At 42.5% G+C, this 22,667-nt stretch overlaps 1 protein-coding gene across 3 annotated transcripts in view; it reads left to right on the forward strand.

Moving 5' to 3' along the window:
• Window positions 1-22,667, forward strand: part of RTN1 (reticulon 1) — a 357,288-nt gene that overhangs the window by 320,562 nt on the left and 14,059 nt on the right. For all 3 annotated transcript variants that reach the window (XM_029598190.1, XM_029598191.1, XM_029598192.1), the window contains 2 exons: window positions 9,739-9,877; window positions 14,792-14,861. In XM_029598190.1, the coding sequence (XP_029454050.1) occupies window positions 9,739-9,877; window positions 14,792-14,861 (209 nt within the window). The remainder of the gene's footprint in view (window positions 1-9,738; window positions 9,878-14,791; window positions 14,862-22,667) is intronic.

Below are 22,667 nucleotides of genomic sequence, written 5' to 3' on the forward strand. Positions count from 1 at the left end.
CCATCGAGTCCTTTTATGTTTGTTTCAAAGTGTTTGATCATCCTAATTTCACATGTTTTTGTGTTCCTGTGTACTCCTAAAGTTCTATTTAAGTACCTAGATTGTGAGGTCATTAAGAGCGTGATATTCGAAAAATATTCACCTACTGAGCTATCATTTGTTTTTCTCTGTAATGTTATATGTTATGTCGATGAAGAATGATTCTTGCCATTAATTTTTATTTTATTTTTCACTGAAATAGCATCCTTCATGTTTTTTGCATTGGATCATGTATACTACAGTCAAAGAAAAGCATGAATTTGAACCTTTTATTATGAATACCTTTCCCATGTGGAATGCCTTTCCCATGAAGCATATGGTGGCACAGTTCGCAATGTGGTGTCTTGCGCAATTTCTTTTTGCCATTGTCTTCTATTTGGGGTTCTGTTTGAACTTTACTTCTTATTAATTGTAGTTTCAGGTTAGGTGGTTGCCAGAAGGATAGAACTGGGGAAGAAGTGAATTTTTCTTTCAGTTCTTGTCCATGATTTTCTAATTCTGGACTATTACTACAAACAGTAACTACTTCATTCGTTCTCCTTCCCTTGTATAGTAGGAAGTTTTCCTTGGGTGTTTTGAGTGAGGATCTGATCATTTTAGATATGATTTTAAAGTGATAGCCCTTTTTTATTCCTGTCTTTTGGATCAGAACAAATATGATAGTACTGTATAGCTTGACTGTATACAATAGACATTTTTGTATGTGAAGAATGGAAACTAGAACTGTTAAGGTAGTTGCATCTGTCAGTTGGTTTTCTGTATACATATGTTGGTAGGTGTCCATTGTTGATTGTGACTGTGGTGCATAAAAGTTAACCTCTTTCCATGGAGTAGTCCATTTTAAGTCTGACTGGTATGTTTGTGGCGAATTGGAACCTTGGTCATATTGGAGATGATTCCTCCCAAGGGGAGAGGCCCTGTGGGGAACCAATACAATAGGCTAGACTCAGATAGCAGACACATAGTAAATGGAAGGCTTTATTGTACTGCTGTAGATAGTTGGTATGAAGCAGGAAGGTAAGGCACTGAGGTCCGTGAGGTGCCAATACGTTCAACAGTCTCAGATGAAGAATCTCCCCCTGCGGGTAACGCCGAGCCTGGTGAGTGGAGTTGGAGCACCGGATCATAGAGGTACTCACAGGAGTGCAGGCGTCTTCCTGGTAATGAAATGGTGGGACTGAAGGTCCGTGGTGCAGAATACATAGACTGGTAGGCCCTCGAGGACAGAGTACCTGATAGTCCGGAGATCCTGAAATGAATAAAGAGAGAGAGAGAGAGAGACCCCCGAGGAGCATTTGTCTCATAGTAGAGGCCCAAAGTGTAGCTGGAAGCGGTAGACCCCCGAGGAGCGGGTGCCCAGAGCATCTTTAAGGAGCGAGGCCCAAAGTGTAGAGAGGCGTCTAAGTGGCAGCTTAGAGCAGTCAGAGAAGCTAAACCGGAGTCTTTGCTAACTCAACCACCAATGGTGAGTTGAGTGTTTAAATACCTTAAAAGGGGTGGAGTCCTCCCTGGGTACTGCCCAGGGTTTCCCACACTGTTCTCTAGGGGCCAGTCCTGCCACGCGCATCCTAGCCGACGTCGGGGGCAGAGCTTCAGCGGTGGCGGCATCCCTGCCGCCGAATGAAGCCTCCCGATGCTGGAACCAACCCCGGAGGAAGCGGCCCGCTGCCGGGGCAGGTAAGCTCGGTCGGCCGCGATGGCCGTGGCCGACCAGCGCAACACTGACTGAGGGAGAATTACATTGAAGGAGTGAGAAAAATGCTTAAGATTCTCTTCTCCTTCACTCCAAATAATTAAGATATCATCCACAAACCGGTAATATCCGAAAGGAATGTTGTGGTGATCACTCAAGTGTGTCTCTTCCAATTTTGACATAAAAAGGCTGGCATACAGTGGTGCTGTTCTTTTGCCTATAGTGGCTCCCATAATCTGTAAGTAGATGTCATTATTGAAGCTGAAGTAGTTATAGTCAGGATGGATTCAGTTAGTTAAGTAACAGTTTCTGCTGATTATTACTGGTCAAGGATATATTTTTTTAGGCCTTTGTAATATATAGCTATGTCATCTGCATGGAGCATGTTGCTATGCAATGATTCCACATCAATTACGACAAAGGAAGGCATCAAGCAGCAGCTGCTTGATATTGTTTAACTTATTTAGAAAGTCTTTGGTGTCTTGTATGAAGGTATTTGTATTTTTTTTATGAAGGATTTAAGGATCCCCATATATTAGTTAAGGCAGTGCTTCCCAACCTTTTCAAGGCCAAGGCACACCTACATTAATGAAAATGTTGTGTGGCACACCAACCTCCACAGAGCAAACAATGTGGACATGAAAAGGACTCATATGGCCAAAAGAAGAGCTCGGAAAGCATTGAGAGCCCTAGCCTTTCTTCCAAAATGTAAAACAAAGGAGAGAGGGACAGACACATGGGCCTGTGAAAATGGCACAGCCGTCCAGTGACTTTGAAATGTAACTGATGGGGAGGAGTGGCTTAGTGGTTAGAGTAAGGCTATCCATGCCCTGCATACTGCTCATTAATTCCTACAATCGGGGGGTGGGGGGGGGGGGGGGTAGGCTTATGTTGTAGCTAGCTAAAAGGCATGTAAAGCTGCACATGAGCCCTGAATGGGGTTTTTACACAATTAAAAGCCAATGCTGATGATGCTTGGTGCTGCAAGATGCTGAGAGTGGATACCAGGTGCTGGTCTGGATCTGACCATCCGGCAGCAATGACTTTTCTGTTATATACCAATCAGGTCTGAAGGCACACTGGTTAGAAAACAGTGTGTAAGGGACAATTTTTGGTGGGACTAGGAGTAGACCCTAAGGAAATGCAATCAGTAAATTTCTAAAACTTCAGTGTAAGTATGGGCCAGATTTTCAAAAGGTTATGCGTGCCGTGCCTATTTTCAGAAGGCCCGGCAGCGCACATAAAGCCCCAGGATGCGCGTAAGTCCCGGGGCTTGCAAAAAGGGAGGGGGTGGGGTCAGCGGCTCCTGGCACAGCGGCCATTTGCCGCTGTGTCAGAGATCATGTCCCGGAAATCGGCCGGTGCGCACAACTTGCGCCTGCCCGGAGACAGGCGCAAAAGGTACAACAAAACTTTTTGGGAAGGTTAGAGTAGGGCTGGGGGGGGAAGGTTAGGGGAAGGGGTGTGAAGGTCAGGTTAGGGGGGAGGGAACGGGGGGGAAGGCTGCGTGGCTCAGTGCATGCAAGGTGCACAATTGTGCACCCCCTTGCGCGTGCTGACCCCAGATTTTATAACTTGCGTGTGCCGGGTAGTGCACGCAAATGTACACCCACGCGCAACCTTTTAAAATCTACACCTATATAGACAGAAATAAATTAGAGTAGTTTTATTTATTATTCTTCCTCCAATGATTATGTCAAAATCAATTTCATTACAATCACTGTTTCTAAACAGCTCCACCACCATTATCCCTTGTACCAGATCCTACATTCCACTGAGAACTAGATCTAAAGTAGCTTCTCTGCTTATGGTTCTAGGACCAGTGGCTCCAAGATGCAGCCTGTAATCAGTATTCTGATTTTACATCTATGAACTGTGAAAAGGAATGGATACTTATTTTCCCTGTAGGTTAAAGTATTTGGATCATACACTCACTCATTATTTATTAATGTTTCTTTTTGACCCCATTAATTTTCTGAGGAATGGAGAACAAAATTGAGAATATCACAATGACTCTGTATAGAAATATGGTGCAACTGAAGCTTGAGTACTGCATGGAAGTTCTGGTTGCCCCATCTCCAAAAGATATAGCAGAACTAGTAAACCTACAGAGAAGGGCAAAACACATGATAAAGGGGATGGAATGGCTCCCTTATGAAGAAAGGCTAAACAGGGTAGTGCCTTCAGCTTGTAGAAAAGATGACTGAGATGGAGTATGATAATTGTTTATAAATGATGAGCAGGGTCAAACAGATAAATAGGGAACAGCTATTTATTCTTTGAATAATATAAGGACGGTAAAGGGATTCTACAGTTATGGATTATAAGACATTAAAATGAGATAATATATGTCAAGTTCAAGTAAAAAGAAGCAAAATATCTATTCTTTTTAGAGGTAGAGAATGAGATTTTTATTGTAGCAGTATAATGTAGACTGTGCTGTTAAAGATAGCTGTGTTCTTGTGATGTTATGTTGTGTTGTTAATTTTGATTGTGGTATTTTTTTTAACTGTTATTATTTTATGTTTTATTTATGATTTGTTACTATATATGTTGAATTGGATAACATGATTAACAAGTGGAATATTAAGAATAATAAAATGAAAATGAAAATTATCTGCTGAGATTTTTGGATCAGCAGAGTATATATTTTATAAATAAAGAAATATACAATGGTTTTATATATGGTAGATATTGCTTTAAGTTTCTTATTCAACAGGGTAAATTACTCTTGTTACAAAGGTTATCAGAACCCCTGCATTTAACTCAAAGTTAACTTGCACTTGTCAAATATAATGCCAGCTTAAAGTAGTAATTTAGCCAATTATCTTACACTGATTCTGTTGCAGTCAGGCCTTCTTTCTGGAGAATCAGGGTCCTGTCTTAGCATGGAGGGTAACCAGTTGAACCTCTGGCAGGAAGATTAACACCACAGTCTCAGGGTTGCAGACCCAGAGTGCTTACAGAAATCTCTGTAAGCTATTCAGGCAAGGCACAGAGTAAAGATGGCTTGGCTTGCCAGAGCTTAGACAAGGATGAAGTTGGCAAGTACTCCAGAGTTAATAGAGCAGAGCTGAACTGGAAGCCGAGTCTCGAAGCTTAGCTTGAACTTCAGGAAAAGTCTCAGGTGTCAGAGAAGCACAGGTTGGCAGTTGACCAGCGCGCGCAAGTTGCTTCTGCTCCAATGGAGCAGTAAGCGACAAAACAAAAAAAGGCAAGGTAGGAGAATGGTTTAGGGGGTGGGGAGGAGAGGGGAAGAGGGAGGGAGTATGGTAAGGGGGGTAGAGAAGTGATAAAATCAACGAGTGCATGTGTGCGTGCCAGAAAGTGCACGCACAGGGATACGCACATGCACCTTTTAAAATCTACCCCTGTGGGGTTTGTAATCAAACACTACAGGTTAAAGAATTTGTATATCCATGGATACAATATACATACAGATTACACCATTTTACAACGTACATGCTACATATGTCGTTTATATTATTCAATGCCCATGCCAGAAAATTTGTCAGGAAGACCAAAAGAGCATTGAGATTACGTCTTGGTGAACACAAAAGTTCTTTTACAAAATGCTAGAGAAACAGCACCAATTGTACAGCACTGTTTGTCAGAAAATATTTGTGATGGTTTGCAATAGATCTAATGTGAGAGGTGCAACAGAGAACTGGAATTATATTTGAGAGACTAAAAATAGATACATAAGTTGAAAGCAGAACCGTTGGGTCTGAATTGTAAAATATAATGGGATTCACTGATATGAATAACATAAAAAACGTTTCTTGTTTTCTTCATGATATTTTCATTGTGAAAACATTTTTTTAGAAAGACATTGGATTATAGAATGCCAGAAATACAAAGGGAAATTATGAGTTTGGAACATCAGGCATTTCCATTTTGTAATAAAAATTTTCAAAGTGATGGATTACAACAAGGAAGAGCGAATGGTGTAAAGATATCTTGACAGTCACTTGTGTGAGGTCTTGATACTTGTTTCAAACACCTATGAGAAAGTGTAGAGGAATTTACATCAAATGGAAACATCAGGTAATATTTTTCTTGGCTATAATAATGACTATCAAGATGGACGATTTAAATAAAAAACAGTGATTGGTATACAAACACTTCAGTTGTCCCGCGTTTGACATTCTGACGTTGTTATGTTATCACCCACGGGAATATACGGTGCTTGAATTTGATTGTTACAACATAAACCCAGTGGGTAGTATTTTAAGATGATGCTCAAGCCACGCGTGGGTAAAAGTTTATATAGCTCGATGGAATAAAATGAAAGAGGAGCAAGCTCCAAGATCAGCGTTTTACAGAGTCCATCTAATTGGCGTTTCAGAGATTCAACAAAGATATAAAGTGACTGTGAGAAAGATCAAGTTAAGTGAAACGTGGATAATTCCTCTTTTCATTATGGGGTAGATTTTAAAAACGCGCGCACACTCCCCGACGGGCACACATGAACACGCAATTTTATAACATGCGCGTGCCGGTGTGCATATGTTGTAAAATCAGGGGTCGGCAGGTGCAAGGGGGTGCACATTTGTGCAACCTGCGTGCGCCGAAGCCCACGGCCTTCCACAGTTCCCTCCCAGTCTGCCCCAATTTAGGAGCGGCCTGGGAGGGAACTTCCCTACCCCCTGGCCTATACTAACCTTCCTACCCCTTCCCCTAAACCCCCCCCCCCCCCCAAATCCTTGTCTTACCATTTGCTTCTGCCTCGGGGCAGGAGAAAGTTGCGCGCACCGGCACCCTGCCAGCACGCGATCCCCCGGCACAGCGGCAAATGGCCACTGTGCTGGGCGCCTCTAGCCATGCCCCCAGACTGCCCTGCCCCCGGACTTCCCCGCCCCTTTCCCAAGGCCCCGAGACTTATACGCGTCCCGGGGATTTACGCGTGTGGCCAGGCCTTTGAAAATTGGCCCGGCCACACGCGTAAGCCCAGGATTTACGCATGTAAACCTCACCACCAATGATCAATTCCACTCAAGTAAGAGACCTGGGGGTCACCTTAGACAAAAGGCTGAACCTCAAAGAATTTGTCAAGAACACAACAAAAGAATGCTACTATAAACTACATATTCTGAAAAAGCTGAAACCTCTCCTGCATTTTCAGGACTTCAGAACAGTCCTCCAAACAATACTATTTTCCAAGATCGATTACTGCAACTCTCTGCTTATAGACCTTCCAACCATAACCACAAAACCTCTACAAATGTTGCAGAACTCCGCCGCAAGGATTCTCACTAACACCAGCAGAAGTGAACACATAACACCCATACTAAAACACTTACACTGGCTCCCCATCAGATCCAGAATCATTTTCAAAGTGCTAACTATAACACACAAGAACATCCATTCACAAACGTCGCTAGATCTAAGCCTTCCACTTCGCCTACACGAGTCTTCAAGACCAATCAGAAACAGATACTTAGGCACCTTACACGTACCTTCAGCCAAGTCCTCACTCAAGAAACGTGCATTCTCGACTGCCAGCCCCATTCATTGGAATGCCCTCCCCACGGACATTCGCCTCGAAACGTGTACTCGAACATTCAAAAAGAAACTCAAGACCTGGCTCTTTACAAAAGCCTACACTTAAAGGTCTAGCTCAGAACCACATCCCAGAACTTGAATCATTCTCGCTTTTATAATCATATCAAACAACTCCTAATTTTTATCCTTGGTCTCACAATTCCAAATCATTAAATATTTGAGCATGCTACACCAATACCTCTTAATCCAGATGTAACCTCAGTTTTTGAAGTCTTCACTCCTATAGAAATAACCGCCAGTTCTTATTTACTTAACCCTATTCTGTAGACGTAAACTTTTCATGAAGACTGTAATCTGTAAACACCTGTATTTATTATAAGAATTTGTATTTACTATTTATATTTATTATTTAGCTATTAACATTGTTCTGTTACCACTTGGTACTATTTCTCTCCTTTACCTCAAACTCTAAGTTCCTACTAAGTTAGCCATGTTATTTATACCCAATTGTTGGATGTAATTGTATATATTTGTTTAATTGTTCAATCTGTTTGATGTAATTTTCTGTTCCTTGTTCTGTGTAAACCGAAGTGGTATGCACAAGTGCATGAACTCCGGTATATAAAAGCCTTTAAATAAATAAATGTAAGGTTTTGAAAATGTACCCCTATATTTTTATTGTTGAGCATACTTATGTTTTAAAAAAATTGGAAAAGACAAATTTCAGAAAGAATAAAGGAGAAAAATGGACTTTTATCATAAGATTAAATTAAAAAAAGAGGTTTTTTTAGACTAGTGGCTGAGTATTCAGTGTTGCATGTTTTTTGCCAGTACTGAGGTCTTTGCCTTTCAAATAAAAAAAAATCTTTTGTTTGTCTGTTGACAAGATGATAATGAAAAACAGAAGTATCAAGAATTAGTTCACACTAGCCATTATCTGTGATTGTGTGTTACTAGATACTACTATTTCACTGAGTTGCTTCTAAATTTAAATTGTTACTAGGACTTTATTGGCTTTAATATGCGCAGGTAAATTGATTTTAAAACATGCTCATGTGAAGGATATTTTACCAAGTAGTCCACCAGTTTGCCCAGTCTATCTTGAGGTCATTCAGGTCCCTCAGGTTCTTCAGTCTGCACTCCCTCCAGTTGACCCGGACCCCTCATCCTGTTGTGTTAGGCTAAAAAGTGATTTCTGCAGACTCATCAGGAGGAGCAGTTAATATGCATGGCTAACAAGCCACCACGTAACTACTGGCCCCATCCTGACCATGCCCTCCCCTTTTTCACCCCTTTTTTTTCACTCGCGCACGCACATATATGCTTATAATTAGCGTCTTTTAAAATACGCAGCACTCATGTGCGGCCCAGATACTCACCTATATGAGCCTTCCTAGCGTGAGTAACGTTTTTAAAATTCATCCCTGAGCAGTGAAGAGATGATGTAGGAATGACATCATTGAGGAATAATGGAGAGGAAGTTTTGCCTCCTTTTCCACCTGATGGTAGTGTTTTGTGTTTGGCTGTGAGTTCTCCAGCTGGGAGCCTCTTTTTTTCAAAAAATTTCCATGCAAATATTTAGGGGGTCATTCTCTAACGCTCTCGCATGCGAAAAGGGACTTTTCGTGTGCGATAGCTAGCTCGGGGAGGAGTCGGGGCGGAGTCGGCCCTGGAAGACGAGGAGTCAGGGCGGCACCAGGGCCGACGCTTTGGACACATCGCAGGTGGCAAAAGGTAAGATTCATTATCGGCGCGAAAGCCAGCAGCAATCGCAGGACCGCCCCCCGTTACCGCCAGATTCTCTAAGGTCTGCGACCTTAGAGAATCCAGGCCTTAGGGGCTGATTTACTAATGCTTTTCTCTCATTCTGTGTTTATGAGGAAAATGCTTGGTAAATGAGGCCCTTAGTTAATTATCAGAATGCTTTATATATATTTTTTTGGCCTTAGTCAATTGACATTCTTCTGTGATAAAATAGTTTCTGAAGGTCAGCCTTGTTCTTTGCTGTCTCATGCTGAAGGAACTAATTAATTCTCTGTCTTTTTTACATGCTTCTCTTGGGATGTGATTACTTTTAGTTGTAGTGGATTAAGCTTTACCTGGGTCTGTGACTTGACTCCCCGTTCCCCCCCCCCTCCCCCCCCCCCCCCACCATTAGGGAGGACTGGGTTTGTAATGCATATAATTTAACTATGACTATATAGTTTTGCTTTGTATATTTTATTTTGTGTGTTGTTTGTTTTCTTCTCAAGATTGTTCTTGAAGTATAATTTTGAAAATTAAAATAAATAATAAATTAAACAAGTGATCATCTTTTTAAGATGCCTTATCATTACTACATGCCATTCATGGAATGCTGATCTGCAAAAAATTTAAGCACCCATGGATGCAATTTTAACAGTATATATCAAAAGTTAATTGATTCTGTTCTGTTCTATTGGATAAGCCAAATGCAAGCATGTCTATCTTTGGTGAGCCTTCAATAATTTTTGTTGTTGCAGAGCGTACCTGGAGATGGAAATTTCTCTCTCTCAAGACCAAATTCAGAAATACACAGAGTGCATCCAGCAGTATGTGAACAGCACTGTCAGAGAGCTGAGGAGACTCTTCCTGGTCCAAGACCTGGTGGATTCATTGAAAGTAAGATTGTTGACTTAGTCACATTGTTCAAAATTGGATTTTTAGAGGTTAAAGGGTTTCATTTTATACCAGAAGCAAGATGCTGTTAGAGTCCAAAGATCCCAATTCTATTGTTTCTTATCTACTACTTTTATAAAAAAAAAAGTTATATGATACAGTTACACTAAAATAACAATATCAGATACTATAACGGAAAAACAACCTCATATAATTCACAAAACAAACACCAACCACGAGGACAATTATTTACTATAAAATGGAAATCAGTGTTAGAACAAATGTGCTCTTTCCAAGAATAATCCACAGAGCACTGCAGCCGTTAAGTCATTTAAAGATGTTGTTAGTGGGAGTATATATTCAACAAAAAAGATAAGTAATTTTAGATAAAACAATTTGTTGGAGCTGAATTTGAAAAAGCTGGACTATCTCTAGAATATTTTCAGTATTGGACAGGAGACATTTCTTTATAAAAAGGGTGAATGCAATGAATTCAAGACATGAGAAAAGCACAAAGGGGGTCCATATTCAAAAGTATTTAGCTGGAAAACTCAGACGTTATCTGGATAAATGAAGATTTGGGCATTTAGGGCTGGATTTACTAATGCCACAAGGCATAGTGAATCCTGTGGTAATGGGGGGGCGAAACGGGGGGGCGGTCCTGCGATAGCCGGCAGTGATCGCACCTCGATGGTGTGATCGCTGCCGGCGTCGCGCCAAATAACTACACCATAAAAGGTGTAGTTATTCGGCGTGAAACTGACAGCGATAAACAAGCTTACCTTTCGCTATCGGCGAAGTCTTCGCAGCGTCAGCCCCGGTGCCGCCCCGACTCCTCCTCTTCCAGGGCTAACGCTGCCCCCGACTCCGCCCCCATCTCGGTATCGCACGCGATAAGGGACTTTTCGCGTGTGAAACATCCCTTATCGCGTGCGATCCGCTTGGTAAATGACCCCCTTAGCCGGCTAATAAGTTAGCCAGCTAGAATTTAACTGGATAAATTAGGGGCCTTCCGGGGGTATAACTGGGAGGAGTTGAGTTAACTAGATAAATACCTGGCTAATTCCAATATTCAAAGTTAGCTGGATAACTTAGCTGGCTAAGAGCTGCCCTAAAATTAGATATATAAACATATCCAGTTAACTGTAAGATAGCCAGCTGCACTATTGAATATATCTCCAAAGTTAGCCAAATAAGCTTATCAGGCTAACTTTGCTATACGGACAGTGACTGAATATGGAACTCAAAATATCCTTCATAGTGTGTAAGGGAGGGTAAAGCCCAATCCTCTAAATCAATGATTCCTAATCTCAACCCACTCAATATGAATATTTGTCTCTTGGCATTGTTTTTCTTATCCTGTTGCCTCTGGGAGCTGAACCCAGGACTATACTCCATATCCCCGCTTCTCACATGATTGAGGAAGATAAGTATGAAGCTCTTCAGGGATCCAGAGCTTGAAAAAAAATCAGTGTTTACAAAATCATGGATCACAGTGTTTCTGTCTATCTCCAGTTACATACTTTCAGACAACTGGGTAAACCAATTAATGACTTCACCAGGTTGCAGTATGAAAGATTTAGGGCTTTCCTTAGTTTTTTGCTGGCTAAAAGTAGATTCTACTTTTCAATACTACAGTGATTCTGAAGACGTGTATGTAAGCTTCTCCATTTGTAGTAGAAATTTAAATCCACCTATAATAGAGAAACTTGTGGATTGTAAGTATTTTTGTGTATTTTATTTTATACGAAAATATTTATAGCCTGCTTCTCCCTAGTTTGGATTGGGGTACAAAAAACACACATAATAAAATAAACATTACACCTTAAAAATAAGGACAATATACAATTCTTTAAAAATCTATACAAATAGTACTACTTAGGGACATGAGAATCTGTCTACATACTGAGAAGACTAAACACTGATTCTGGAGAGGTCATTCCTGTGCTGCTTGAACATCAAATGCCAATTTGAAGAGGTGCGTTTTTAAGGGGTTTTTTTAACGTTTTTGTGTCTTGAACATTAAATAAAGGAAATGGAAGAGAGTTCCATAATGATGGCCCAGCCACAGAAAAAGACTGCCCTCTAGTCTCATCAAGGGACGCCAGCTTAAATGAGGGAAAATCTAAGAGGCAAAGGGGTGGTAGATCTTAATGTATGCGATGTGGTATAAAATTTTAAAGTAGAGGAGATCCATGGTGCATTGAGGTTATTTAGCAAACTATGGGATAGATTCATCATTCTTCACAGAATGATAAATCCAGCGAAAAAGGGGGCGGGGGACGAAAGGTGGGGGGTGGGCCTGCGAAAGACCACAGCCCTTTGCACCACAGCGGTGCAATTTCGCCGGACACAGTGCGGCCGGCTACAGCCTTTCGCACAAATAGCGCCACAGTAAAAGGTAGTGCTATTCACTGCACTACTGCCGGCGATGTCTCTCACATTATTGCCGGCTGCAGTGCCGCGGCCAACTCCTCCCCCTCCCCACCCCGACTCCTCCTCCTCCCCACCCTGACTTCTCCCCTCCCCGCCCCGACTCCTCCCCTCCCCTCCAGCTTATTTGCATCCTATCACACGCGATAAACGTTTAGAAAATAACCCCCTATGAATGATGACAAGCATTTTATATTGTATGCGCCATGGGATTGGCAGCCAAAGTAGTGACTGTAAAACTGGGGTTATATGATCTCATAATGGAGTACCTGATAATAATCTGGTTACAGAATTTTGAATTAAAGGGATCTGGCTGCAGTGGCAGGCAGCCCAACATAAAGGGAGTTGCAGTAATCAAGATTAGAAAATAACAAGGATTGAAGCATGGTCGGGAAATCGCCTGGGTCTAAAATGAGTTTTAAATGGCGCAGTAATCTAAGTTTAGCAAAACAGAATTGTACTACGGTTTTCATTTGCATATTCATGGATAAAGATTGATCTAAGGTGACTCCCAGATTATGGACAGTGTTTTAGATTGGAATCAGTTGATTGTCAAATTCAGATGTATTTGGTATAGGTATATACCAGTTTCCCACTAAGGGGCTAATGCCATTATTCATTTTATTTTAATTTATTTCTTTAAAATATTTGTAGCCCACACCCTTCAACGTTTGGGGTGGGGAACAACATATCATACATACATAATAAAAACAATAAATCAACAATACATAGTCAAACATAAAAGACAATAATAATGATCATGTTCCCCAAGAGGCGTCAGAAGATGTAAATCTGGTTTTCAAAAGCCTCCCTGAATAAAGCTGTTTTAAGTGCTTTCTTGAATGTTTTAGCTTCACTGATCTTGCGAACATGTACTGATAAGGCATACCAAGCTACAGGACCTGCGACTGAGAAGGGTCTGTCGTTTGTTTCTGATAAGTGTGCATCATGGGGCGAGGGAATAACCAAAAGGTTTAGGCCAGAAGAATGCAGGGGTCGTACAGGAGCATGAATCAGAGTTGAATTGCTGCACTCAATGAAACACATTTTCTTTTCATAAAATAACGTGTCGTTACCCCCCAGCACAAAGCTGATATCTTGATGTAACTGGTGCTAGTGTAACATCCATGATAAACTATTATGTAGGTTAGTGGAAATATTTATTTGTGCAATAAAAAAATATTGATGGTTTCAAGCTGATCTGGTGACTCAGTGGTAGTGCTATGCACTGCCATGTTGGAGGACCTAGATTTGATTCTCAGGTTATGTCTTCCATTCCCTAGATCAGCCAGGAATGGGGATGCTGCAGAGGTAGCATTCACAGCTCCCTGGGGAGGATGTAGTCCCAGTAATTGTACAATGGTGACATGTAATGCCAGATTTAAGATCCACGATTCCAGGGTTCTGGAGGAGCCCTGGTGTGGCCAAGGACTACCACTGCAGTGATTTGCAAAGTGAATTGGGAAGGGACATAAAGTAAGAGAAAAATCCCTGGGTAGTTGCAAATAATGTTTCCTGCAAAGGGACGCATATTCTGAGCAGGGTCCAATATGGGCGGGACAGCCAATTAGAGGCTAGAGCAAGACAATAGGGATTAGGCATGTAGGAGTCTAGAGGGAAAAGAAAAGAGGGGGAGGGAGGAAAAGCAGGGGAAGTGATGACGAGAAACAAGAGGAGGAAAAGAAAAGATTAAGGGGCGTGCTCACTGGAGACCGTGAGCACTTTAAAAAGCATCCACACACAAGGAAAACCCCCTTTTCATCTACGAACGCCCAGCAGCTTTCCCACCCACTCCCCCCCCCCCCCCCCACAAGTTAGGGATAGTTAGATCAGCACAAGCGAGGGCGGGGTGACCAAAGAATAAGGAGGACAAAACAAAGGAGTCCTCGATGTGAGCAAACCTTGAGCAGTGACGAGCCCCAGCAGTTGGGGTCTCCAGGAATTCCCACCTCTCGCTTCAACGGCGGGGGGAGGGCAAAGCAGATTGTCAGGGGTCCCCGAACTTCTACTGAACAGGGACCCTGGCCAAAACACTTATCAACGGTGCCAATATACGATGGCTTCAACGGCCAGGATGGCGAGAACATAGACACAAGAGAAAAGAGAATTGGCGGCAAAGCCAACGGTATGGTCACCCCAAAACCTTCTGCTTGCGTAATAGTTGTTTGATAGTGAATATGTAAGTTTGATAAGATTGGTTGTATAAGTTTTGACAAAGTTAAGCTTATGCTGCGGCCTTAATATATTCCATAAACGTTTTTGACTTCATCAAATGTTTGCTGTCTTCATTACATACAAATAACTGGACAAGGGGAAGTATGGCAATGGGAAGGAGGGGGGAGGTATGAAAGAGGATTGAACTTGCACATATTGAGGCTCATCATGCTAGCTGCCAGTTCGCCCAAACATGCAAGAGAAAATCACTGGATCAAAAGAAAAGAAAAAAAAAACCCTTGATGTTTCAACACCCCTTTTTTTTTTTAGTTTGCAGTTCTAATGTGGCTACTGACTTATGTTGGAGCACTCTTCAACGGTCTGACACTGCTGATAATGGGTAAGAATGTCTACTTTTTAATGCTTCCTATAAGTAGTATTGAAAGGAGATTTGGTCTGGTGATGTCTACCTAGAACACATAACACATTGCCAACATAAGATGTGCTATTTCATCTACTTTAGAGCAGCACTTCAGAATAGCCAGTTTGTAATTATAATAAATAGATACAAAAATAAAAACATATGAGGTCAATATTCAAAGGGTTTGTCTGGCTAAGTTCTAATCAAAATCTGTTTTGAACTTTCTTACCCCATCGAATGGATACGTTATTGCTGGGTATGTCATTAATGGGCTAAAAGTTACCTGGGTAAAATAAAGGTGAACGAGGGGTGCTCCAAGAGTGGGGCTTAAATTTAGCCAGGTAGCACCGATTATTCAGTTTGGTTACAGTAGAGGGTGGATCTAAAGTTAGTGGGGTAAACTCATCCACCCACCATTAACTGGGCATATTCTGTGGGACGTAACTGGTTAAGTTCCCACTGAATATGCCAGCCAGTTAGGCAGGTAAGTTGCCACTTCTCATGCTGCTCGATATTGACCTCATTTATGCACAGATCTGACAGGATCACTTACATTTCTGCTGTATCCAAGAGACTATGGCAAATTGAATCTTTAGTGGGGGAACAGGGCAGCAAAAGAGCAAGCAACTGGGTTTGCACACCAGTCTGACAGTTTCCTAGGTGCTTGCTTTCTGCTGAGGTAGTTAACAAACAATCACAGTTCAGTCTCTTCAGCAATGTAGGTTCAATTAGGTCAGAAGTTTCCAATTTCAAATTCAAGTTAGTAACTAATACAGAATGTGAGTGATGAATGTCCAGTTTGATTCCAGCACAAAAAAGTTTCAAGTCTCCTCTGCAATTGATACAGAGTTTTCATCATAGACATTTCTGATGTAGGGCTGATTAAGTGCCCTCTATTGGTTGTCATTCTAGGTAGTCAACATAGAAGCTTATCCCAGGAGTTCCGCCAGCCTTGCAGAATTTTAGGATTTTCACCTTCATCCCAAACAAGCATAGTTATAGATAGTGCAGCCTTATCCCATACTGAGCCACCAGGTGGTGTTTGCAAAGAATGGCCACAGCTGGAGTTAGTCCCTTTCCCAGCTTCCAGAGTCTTCAGACATAAACAGTTCCTGAAAAATGTTTTGATTGGTTAGTTAGAACAGCAGCACAGAGATAGCCTCGTTATCCCAGCCAACAGGTTCCAGTACAGCTCCGGAGCCTCTTCAAATTTTGGGTTCAAACAGCAGGTATGTACATAGCCCAGACTGCTATCTCACGCCTCATAACAGTAGCATGACCAGCTCGGTTCAGTCTCAAACTTACAAGAGTTCTCCTAACGCCTCCTACTAGTATACATTAATACTTTCAGTGGGTATCTGATTGTAGCTAGGTAGAGAGTCCATCAGGCTAGGTAGAGAATATATTGTACAAATTAACTCCTCTTTTACCTTTCATCACTCCAAATGACAGAAAATCTTCACTGATGTCAACTTTGCTGTTCATACCTCTGATTGTGTGTGTAAGACTGCCCTCCAAAACCTACCCCAACCTCCAAACCTTACCCCTAGTTAATAGTGCCCCCTCTTACAGTGGTATAAATATTGGTCTCTCTCTCTCCCTGTCCCCATACCGGCATTTGCGATAAAAACCTTTTCGGTCGGTAACATGTCTGCGGTGGATTAATCAGCATGTGATGTAAAAAATAAAGCAAGTGCGATAAATTTATTGTACACTGCGGAAATCACCTATGCGATGTGGGAGCAGGGAAATTATCCTAACCATGCCCCCTTTTTTCTCATGGGTGCTATTTCTACTATATTTATAACATTTTGATGAATCTAGGAGTTAATTAATGAGTGAGCTAACTATAACTGGCTAAATTAAGGACAGCTCTTTGACTTGACCAGACTTAACCAGCTAAGTCATCCCGCTAACTCTGAATAGTGGACTTAGCCGGTTACCTTAGCCAGCTAACTCAGCTCCTCCCAGTTATGCCCGGGGACCACCCCTAAATTATCCGGCTAAATTCTAGCCTTCTAACTTATTAACCATAAGAACATAAGAAAATGCCATACTGGGTCAGACCAAGGGTCCATCAAGCCCAGCATCCTGTTTCCAACAGTGGCCAATCCAGGCCACAAGAACCTGGCAAGTACCCAAAAAAAAGTCTATTCCATGTAACCATTGCTAATGGAAGTGGCTATTCTCTAAGTGAACTTAATAGCAGGTAATGGACTTCTCCTCCAAGAACTTATCCAATCCTTTTTTAAACACAGCTATACTAACTGCACTAACCACATTCTCTGGCAACAAATTCCAGAGTTTAATTGTGCATTGAGTAAAAAAGAACTTTCTCCGATAGTTTTAAATGTGCCCCATGCTAACTTCATGGAGTGCCCCCTAGTCTTTCTACTATCCGAAAGAGTAAATAACCGATTCACATCTACCCGTTCTAGACCTCTCATGATTTTAAACACCTCTATCATATCCCCCCTCAGTCGTCTCTTCTCCAAGCTGAAAAGTCCTAACCTCTTTAGTCTTTCCTCATAGGGGAGTTGTTCCATTCCCCTTATCATTTTGGTAGCCCTTCTCTGTACCTTCTCCATCGCAATTATATCTTTTTTGAGATGCGGCGACCAGAATTGTACACAGTATTCAAGGTGCGGTCTCACCATGGAGCGATACAGAGGCATTATGACATTTTCCGTTTTATTCATCATTCCTTTTCTAATAATTCCCAACATTCTGTTTGCTTTTTTGACTGCCGCAGCACACTGCACCGACGATTTCAATGTGTTATCCACTATGACACCTAGATCTCTTTCTTGGGTTGTAGCACCTAATATGGAACCCAACATTGTGTAATTATAGCATGGGTTATTTTTCCCTATATGCATCACCTTGCACTTATCCACATTAAATTTCATCTGCCATTTGGATGCCCAATTTTCCAGTCTCACAAGGTCTTCCTGCAATTTATCACAATCTGCTTGTGATTTAACTACTCTGAACAATTTTGTGTCATCTGCAAATTTGATTATCTCACTCGTCGTATTTCTTTTCAGATCATTTATAAATATATTGAACAGTAAGGGTCCCAATACAGATCCCTGAGGCACTCCACTGTCCACTCCCTTCCACTGAGAAAATTGCCCATTTAATCCTACTCTCTGTTTCCTGTCTTTTAACCAGTTTGCAATCCACGAAAGGACATCGCCACCTATCCCATGACTTTTTACTTTTCCTAGAAGCCTCTCATGAGGAACTTTGTCAAATGCCTTCTGAAAATCCAAGTATACTATATCTACCGGTTCACCTTTATCCACATGTTTATTAATTCCTTCAAAAAAGTGAAGCAGATTTGTGAGGCAAGACTTGCCCTGGGTAAAGCCATGCTGACTTTGTTCCATTAAACCATGTCTTTCTATATGTTCTGTGATTTTGATGTTTAGAACACTTTCCACTATTTTTCCTGGCACTGAAGTCAAGCTAACCGGTCTGTAGTTTCCCGGATCGCCCCTGGAGCCCTTTTTAAATATTGGGGTTACATTTGCTAACCTCCAGTCTTCAGGTACAATGGATGATTTTAATGATAAGTTACAAATTTTTACTAATAGGTCTGAAATTTCATTTTTTAGTTTCTTCAGAACTCTGGGGTGTATACCATCCGGTCCAGGTGATTTACTACTCTTCAGTTTGTCAATCAGGCCTACCACATCTTCTAGGTTCACCGTGATTTGATTCAGTCCATCTGAATCATTACCCATGAAAACCTTCTCCATTACGGGTACCTCCCCAACATCCTCTTCAGTAAACACTGAAGCAAAGAAATCATTTAATCTTTCCGCGATGGCCTTATCTTCCAGATATCTAGCCAGATAAGGGCTGAATATAGCCGGGCAAGCCATTTAGATGGATAACAATTATGTTATCCATCTAAATGGCTTTTGAATATGGACCTCAAATGTATAAATAATGGGTCCCCAGGCTTGGCAATTCTCTGGAGTGCCTTGGCTGAGGCCCCTTCCCAGCCATCCTCCACACCAGGCCTTAGCATCCAAGCCTCCTGTGATGCTTGGAACACTTGGAAGGTCTGGTTCCAAGTTTAGCCTTCCCTTCTCTCTCCCCACCTTTAGCACAGTGGAGATGGTGATTATGGAGGCTGATAATCCTGTGGGTGCCTGGAAAGGAGGGGGCACTGTCCTTTGTTTGAGGGGAGGAGTGTCTCCTCTGTTACCGCACTATTTCTGAAGTAGGACCTTGCTTCCTTTGGCTCTCAGAGGTTTGGAGACAGAGGAGTCTCTGTGGGAGATCCCATCCTGAAAGGCGACAGAACTTCAACTTTGGCCTTCCTCTTCACTATATCCCACGATGCATAGTCTTTTCTATTTGGGAGGCTCCTTTTGAGCGTCTTTAGGGGACTATGTCCAGAAATAAGTGGTTTATTTCCTGTTGTTCACATAGTCTTAAGAAAACTATCCTTGTGGCAGGGGGCATGACTCTTGAGGTCTGCAGGACAGAAAGATCACATTTATTTATTTGATTAATTAATTTATTTATATTCTGCTTTTCAATTTCTTTGAAGGCAGAACCCTACTGCGGCCTTAACTGTGCAATCCACCATTTGTGAAAGTCAGGTGTATGATATTAATGGAAGGTCTGACTCAGCAAGCTTCCTTTTAAAAGGGATTGTTGATTGTAGAGGATATGGGATAATTTGTCAAGGATCTGGAAGAATCTAAGTCCCAGTAATTCTCTGTAGAAGAGTCTGCTTAACTTTCTGGGGTATTTGGTGTCATGTTTAATTCTAGAAAGCTAGAAGTTACAGGCAGGAAGCAGTTTTCCCATGGGATCAAGATTCAAGGAAGAATCAGCCTTTTTGTAGGGCCAAGAAGATGAGAATTTCAATGCTGTCACTTCTGGGGCTGCCTGTTTGGCCCAAGGAGATCAACAGGTCGTTCCCCACCCCCCACCCCCATCATAGTCCCAGTGAACGGTTGCTATCGGCAGCATTACTGGGAATGGACCTATAGCAGGTACTCTGCTGGATCTTGGATGTTGTTCAGGATGTATATTCCCTAGCATTCATTTTGTCCTATCATTTTCCCCTGCATATTAGCCTATATTAGAAGGGCTGAAGGCACTGCAAGCAGTAGTTCCATCTCCACTCAAGATTCAGCACCCAGACTGATACGCCATTTACTTTGTGGTCCCAAGGTAGGATGTTGTGATCTTCACTTGGAACAACAGTATATAAAATGGCTAAATACATTTTTTTTAAAATGTTTTCTTCCGGTCCAACTTCGATCTCCAGGATTGATGGAAGTTTCTTTGAGTGTCATGTAAGACAGGCAGAGTTTCTCTCCTCCATGGCCCTCTTAGAAACTTACTCCCACATTTCTTTCAAGGCAGTTCACCAGAGGTTGCTCTGGTTTTGGTGTTGTGAATGTATGCCCTTCCATTTTGGTCTTGCCTCAGCCCCAAGAATCTTCACCAAGGTGAAGGTAGTACTTGCAGCTTCTTGGGTACAGAAGCTATCTTAATTCTTCTAAGCCTGGTGAAATGGCTGGTAAAAGCCAAGTCATTTCAAGACTGCCAGATTACTTCAATTACAAAGGTTCAAAGCCTGTAAGACTTGAGCTAGGTAGTTGTTGCGTTCGTGCCTCTTCTCGCCCCTCGCTCCACACTCTCTACCTTGGGAGCGACTCCCTTCGGCTCTGATGGACAGATGCAGCCGCGGCTTCTCTCTGCCTCTTGGTCCCGGTGTCCCCAGGCTGGCTTGACGCTACGGATCCGCCATGTTCCTGATGACGTAAGGGCGCATGCACGTGCTCCAGACTTTTTACCAGCAAGGGCGCGAACCTCGGGGGCGTCCCCCCGTAGTGACGTCATCAATTTCCACTTTAAAAGGCCTTTGTTTGCTAACCTCTAAGGAGTTAGTAAGGAACTCCAACAGGACTTGCTTCGGCAGTCCACGATACTTGCAACAACGATCCAAGTCAGATAGGGGAATCCTTCTCCACTGCTCGGCCTTTTCAAACTTACCAGGAGTACCCGCTCCACGGGGGCCTCCACTCTCTCTTCTTGATTTCAGATTGCCAAGACGGGATCCGGTACTCGCTCCTCGAGGGCCTACGTCCCTGAATACTCGGAAGATTCCGCATTGCCTGAAGCGAACGCAGACATGAACACAGTGAGTTCTGTTGTAGATAGGAATCAGTACTCACTCCACGAGGGCCTACATTCCTATAGCTCTGAAGACTCCCTTCCGTCCAAGACGTTATCGCAGGTAACGGAGATTGAGAGTTCTATTGTCAAGATTGCAGATAGGAACCGGTACTCGCTCCACGAGGGCCCATGTTCCTAGAATCCTTTACAGACTCTCTTCTACTCTAGAAGCCATTCCATATACAACTATTGTGAGTTTTTATTACAGACTGTTTTTTGGAACCAGTGCTCGCCTACGGCTCCTGTTCCTAAATATACTGAAGACTCTCTGTGGCATAGAGACCATTGCAGACATCTACTATTGTGAGTGTTCCATCTTGTATCCAGTATACCCTGTCTACTCATTACTTCTAGTCTCTCTCTCTACAGCTCAGCGACCCAGAGATTGTATTCCAGTATCAGAGGGACTTCAGCCCTGCCGAACACATCGACTCACTACTGCCACCTCTGGTGGTCCAGCTTCCAGTCTAATAAAAAACTATTGTGTTTATCTCATAGTCTAGCCTAGCCGGTGGTTCCTCTCAGGATCTCCTCCTGGGGGCGCTGTCATCTGCCATTGGCCCAGGGATTCACCATTTCCTCCAAGTGGTCATTCCTTACACTACTATCACTTTGTGGGAGCCAACCACTACCAACCACTAACCCCACTTACGGAAGTATTATATAGATAGCTACCTTCTCTTTCTATGGGACTTGCCAACAGCCTATATATAACAGATTGCTACTCCGTAGCGGAGGCATGATAGATTGCTATCTCTGTAGCGAAGTACAATACACCTATTGTTAGCTCCTCTCCTCAGAAGAGTATCATTGAACAGATTGCCAACTCCTCTTCCTGGGGAGTTGATCCATAACAGATTGCCATCTCCTTCCTTACAGGAGCATCTAACAGCAGTTCGCTAACAGATACTAACTCCGCCCTCCTAGCGGGGTAAGCTTTACAGATAGCTAACTCCTCCCTTCTGGAGGAGCAGATCATGACAGATTGCTAACTCCTCCTTTCAGGAGAAAAACAGAATAGATTGCTAACTCCGCCCTCCTGGCAGGGTGAGTGATAACAGATTGCTAGCTCCTCCCCTCTGGAGGAGGAGAGCGTAATAGTAGTGAATTTTGAGAATGACTAATATGGCTCCTCCCTAGTCTCTGGAATATCTAGGGGACTTGCCTTGATAACAGGATTGGCTGAATCTTCATGATGCAGGAAAGAATAGTCAGGATCCTGACAGTTGCAAGTTTCTCTTTCCAAAGGTTCCCAGGGCTTGGGGTTAAGTCTGGTTCTTGGGGTTCATGGCAGCTGCCTGGAGTTAGTCCTTTGATCCAGGGCTCAGTTGCAACTGCTTCAGAATTTCCTCATGGTGCACTAATCTTTGCAATCTCAGGGTTACAAAGTTTATCTTGCCCTCCCATGCTCAGTAAGCAAGAGGCTGTTGGAAGCTACCTAATTGGATAGTGGTCACATTGGATGCGAGCCTTGTGGGCTAGCAGCCTACTGTCACAACCTGTAGCCCAAGAGCTATGGTTCACAGAGGAAGCCTTGTGAGCCATTAATAAACTGATTCTGTTACCTTCAGGTTG

Source organism: Rhinatrema bivittatum, chromosome 4, assembly GCF_901001135.1.
Source record: "Rhinatrema bivittatum chromosome 4, aRhiBiv1.1, whole genome shotgun sequence".
NCBI classification, from domain to species: domain Eukaryota; kingdom Metazoa; phylum Chordata; class Amphibia; order Gymnophiona; family Rhinatrematidae; genus Rhinatrema; species Rhinatrema bivittatum.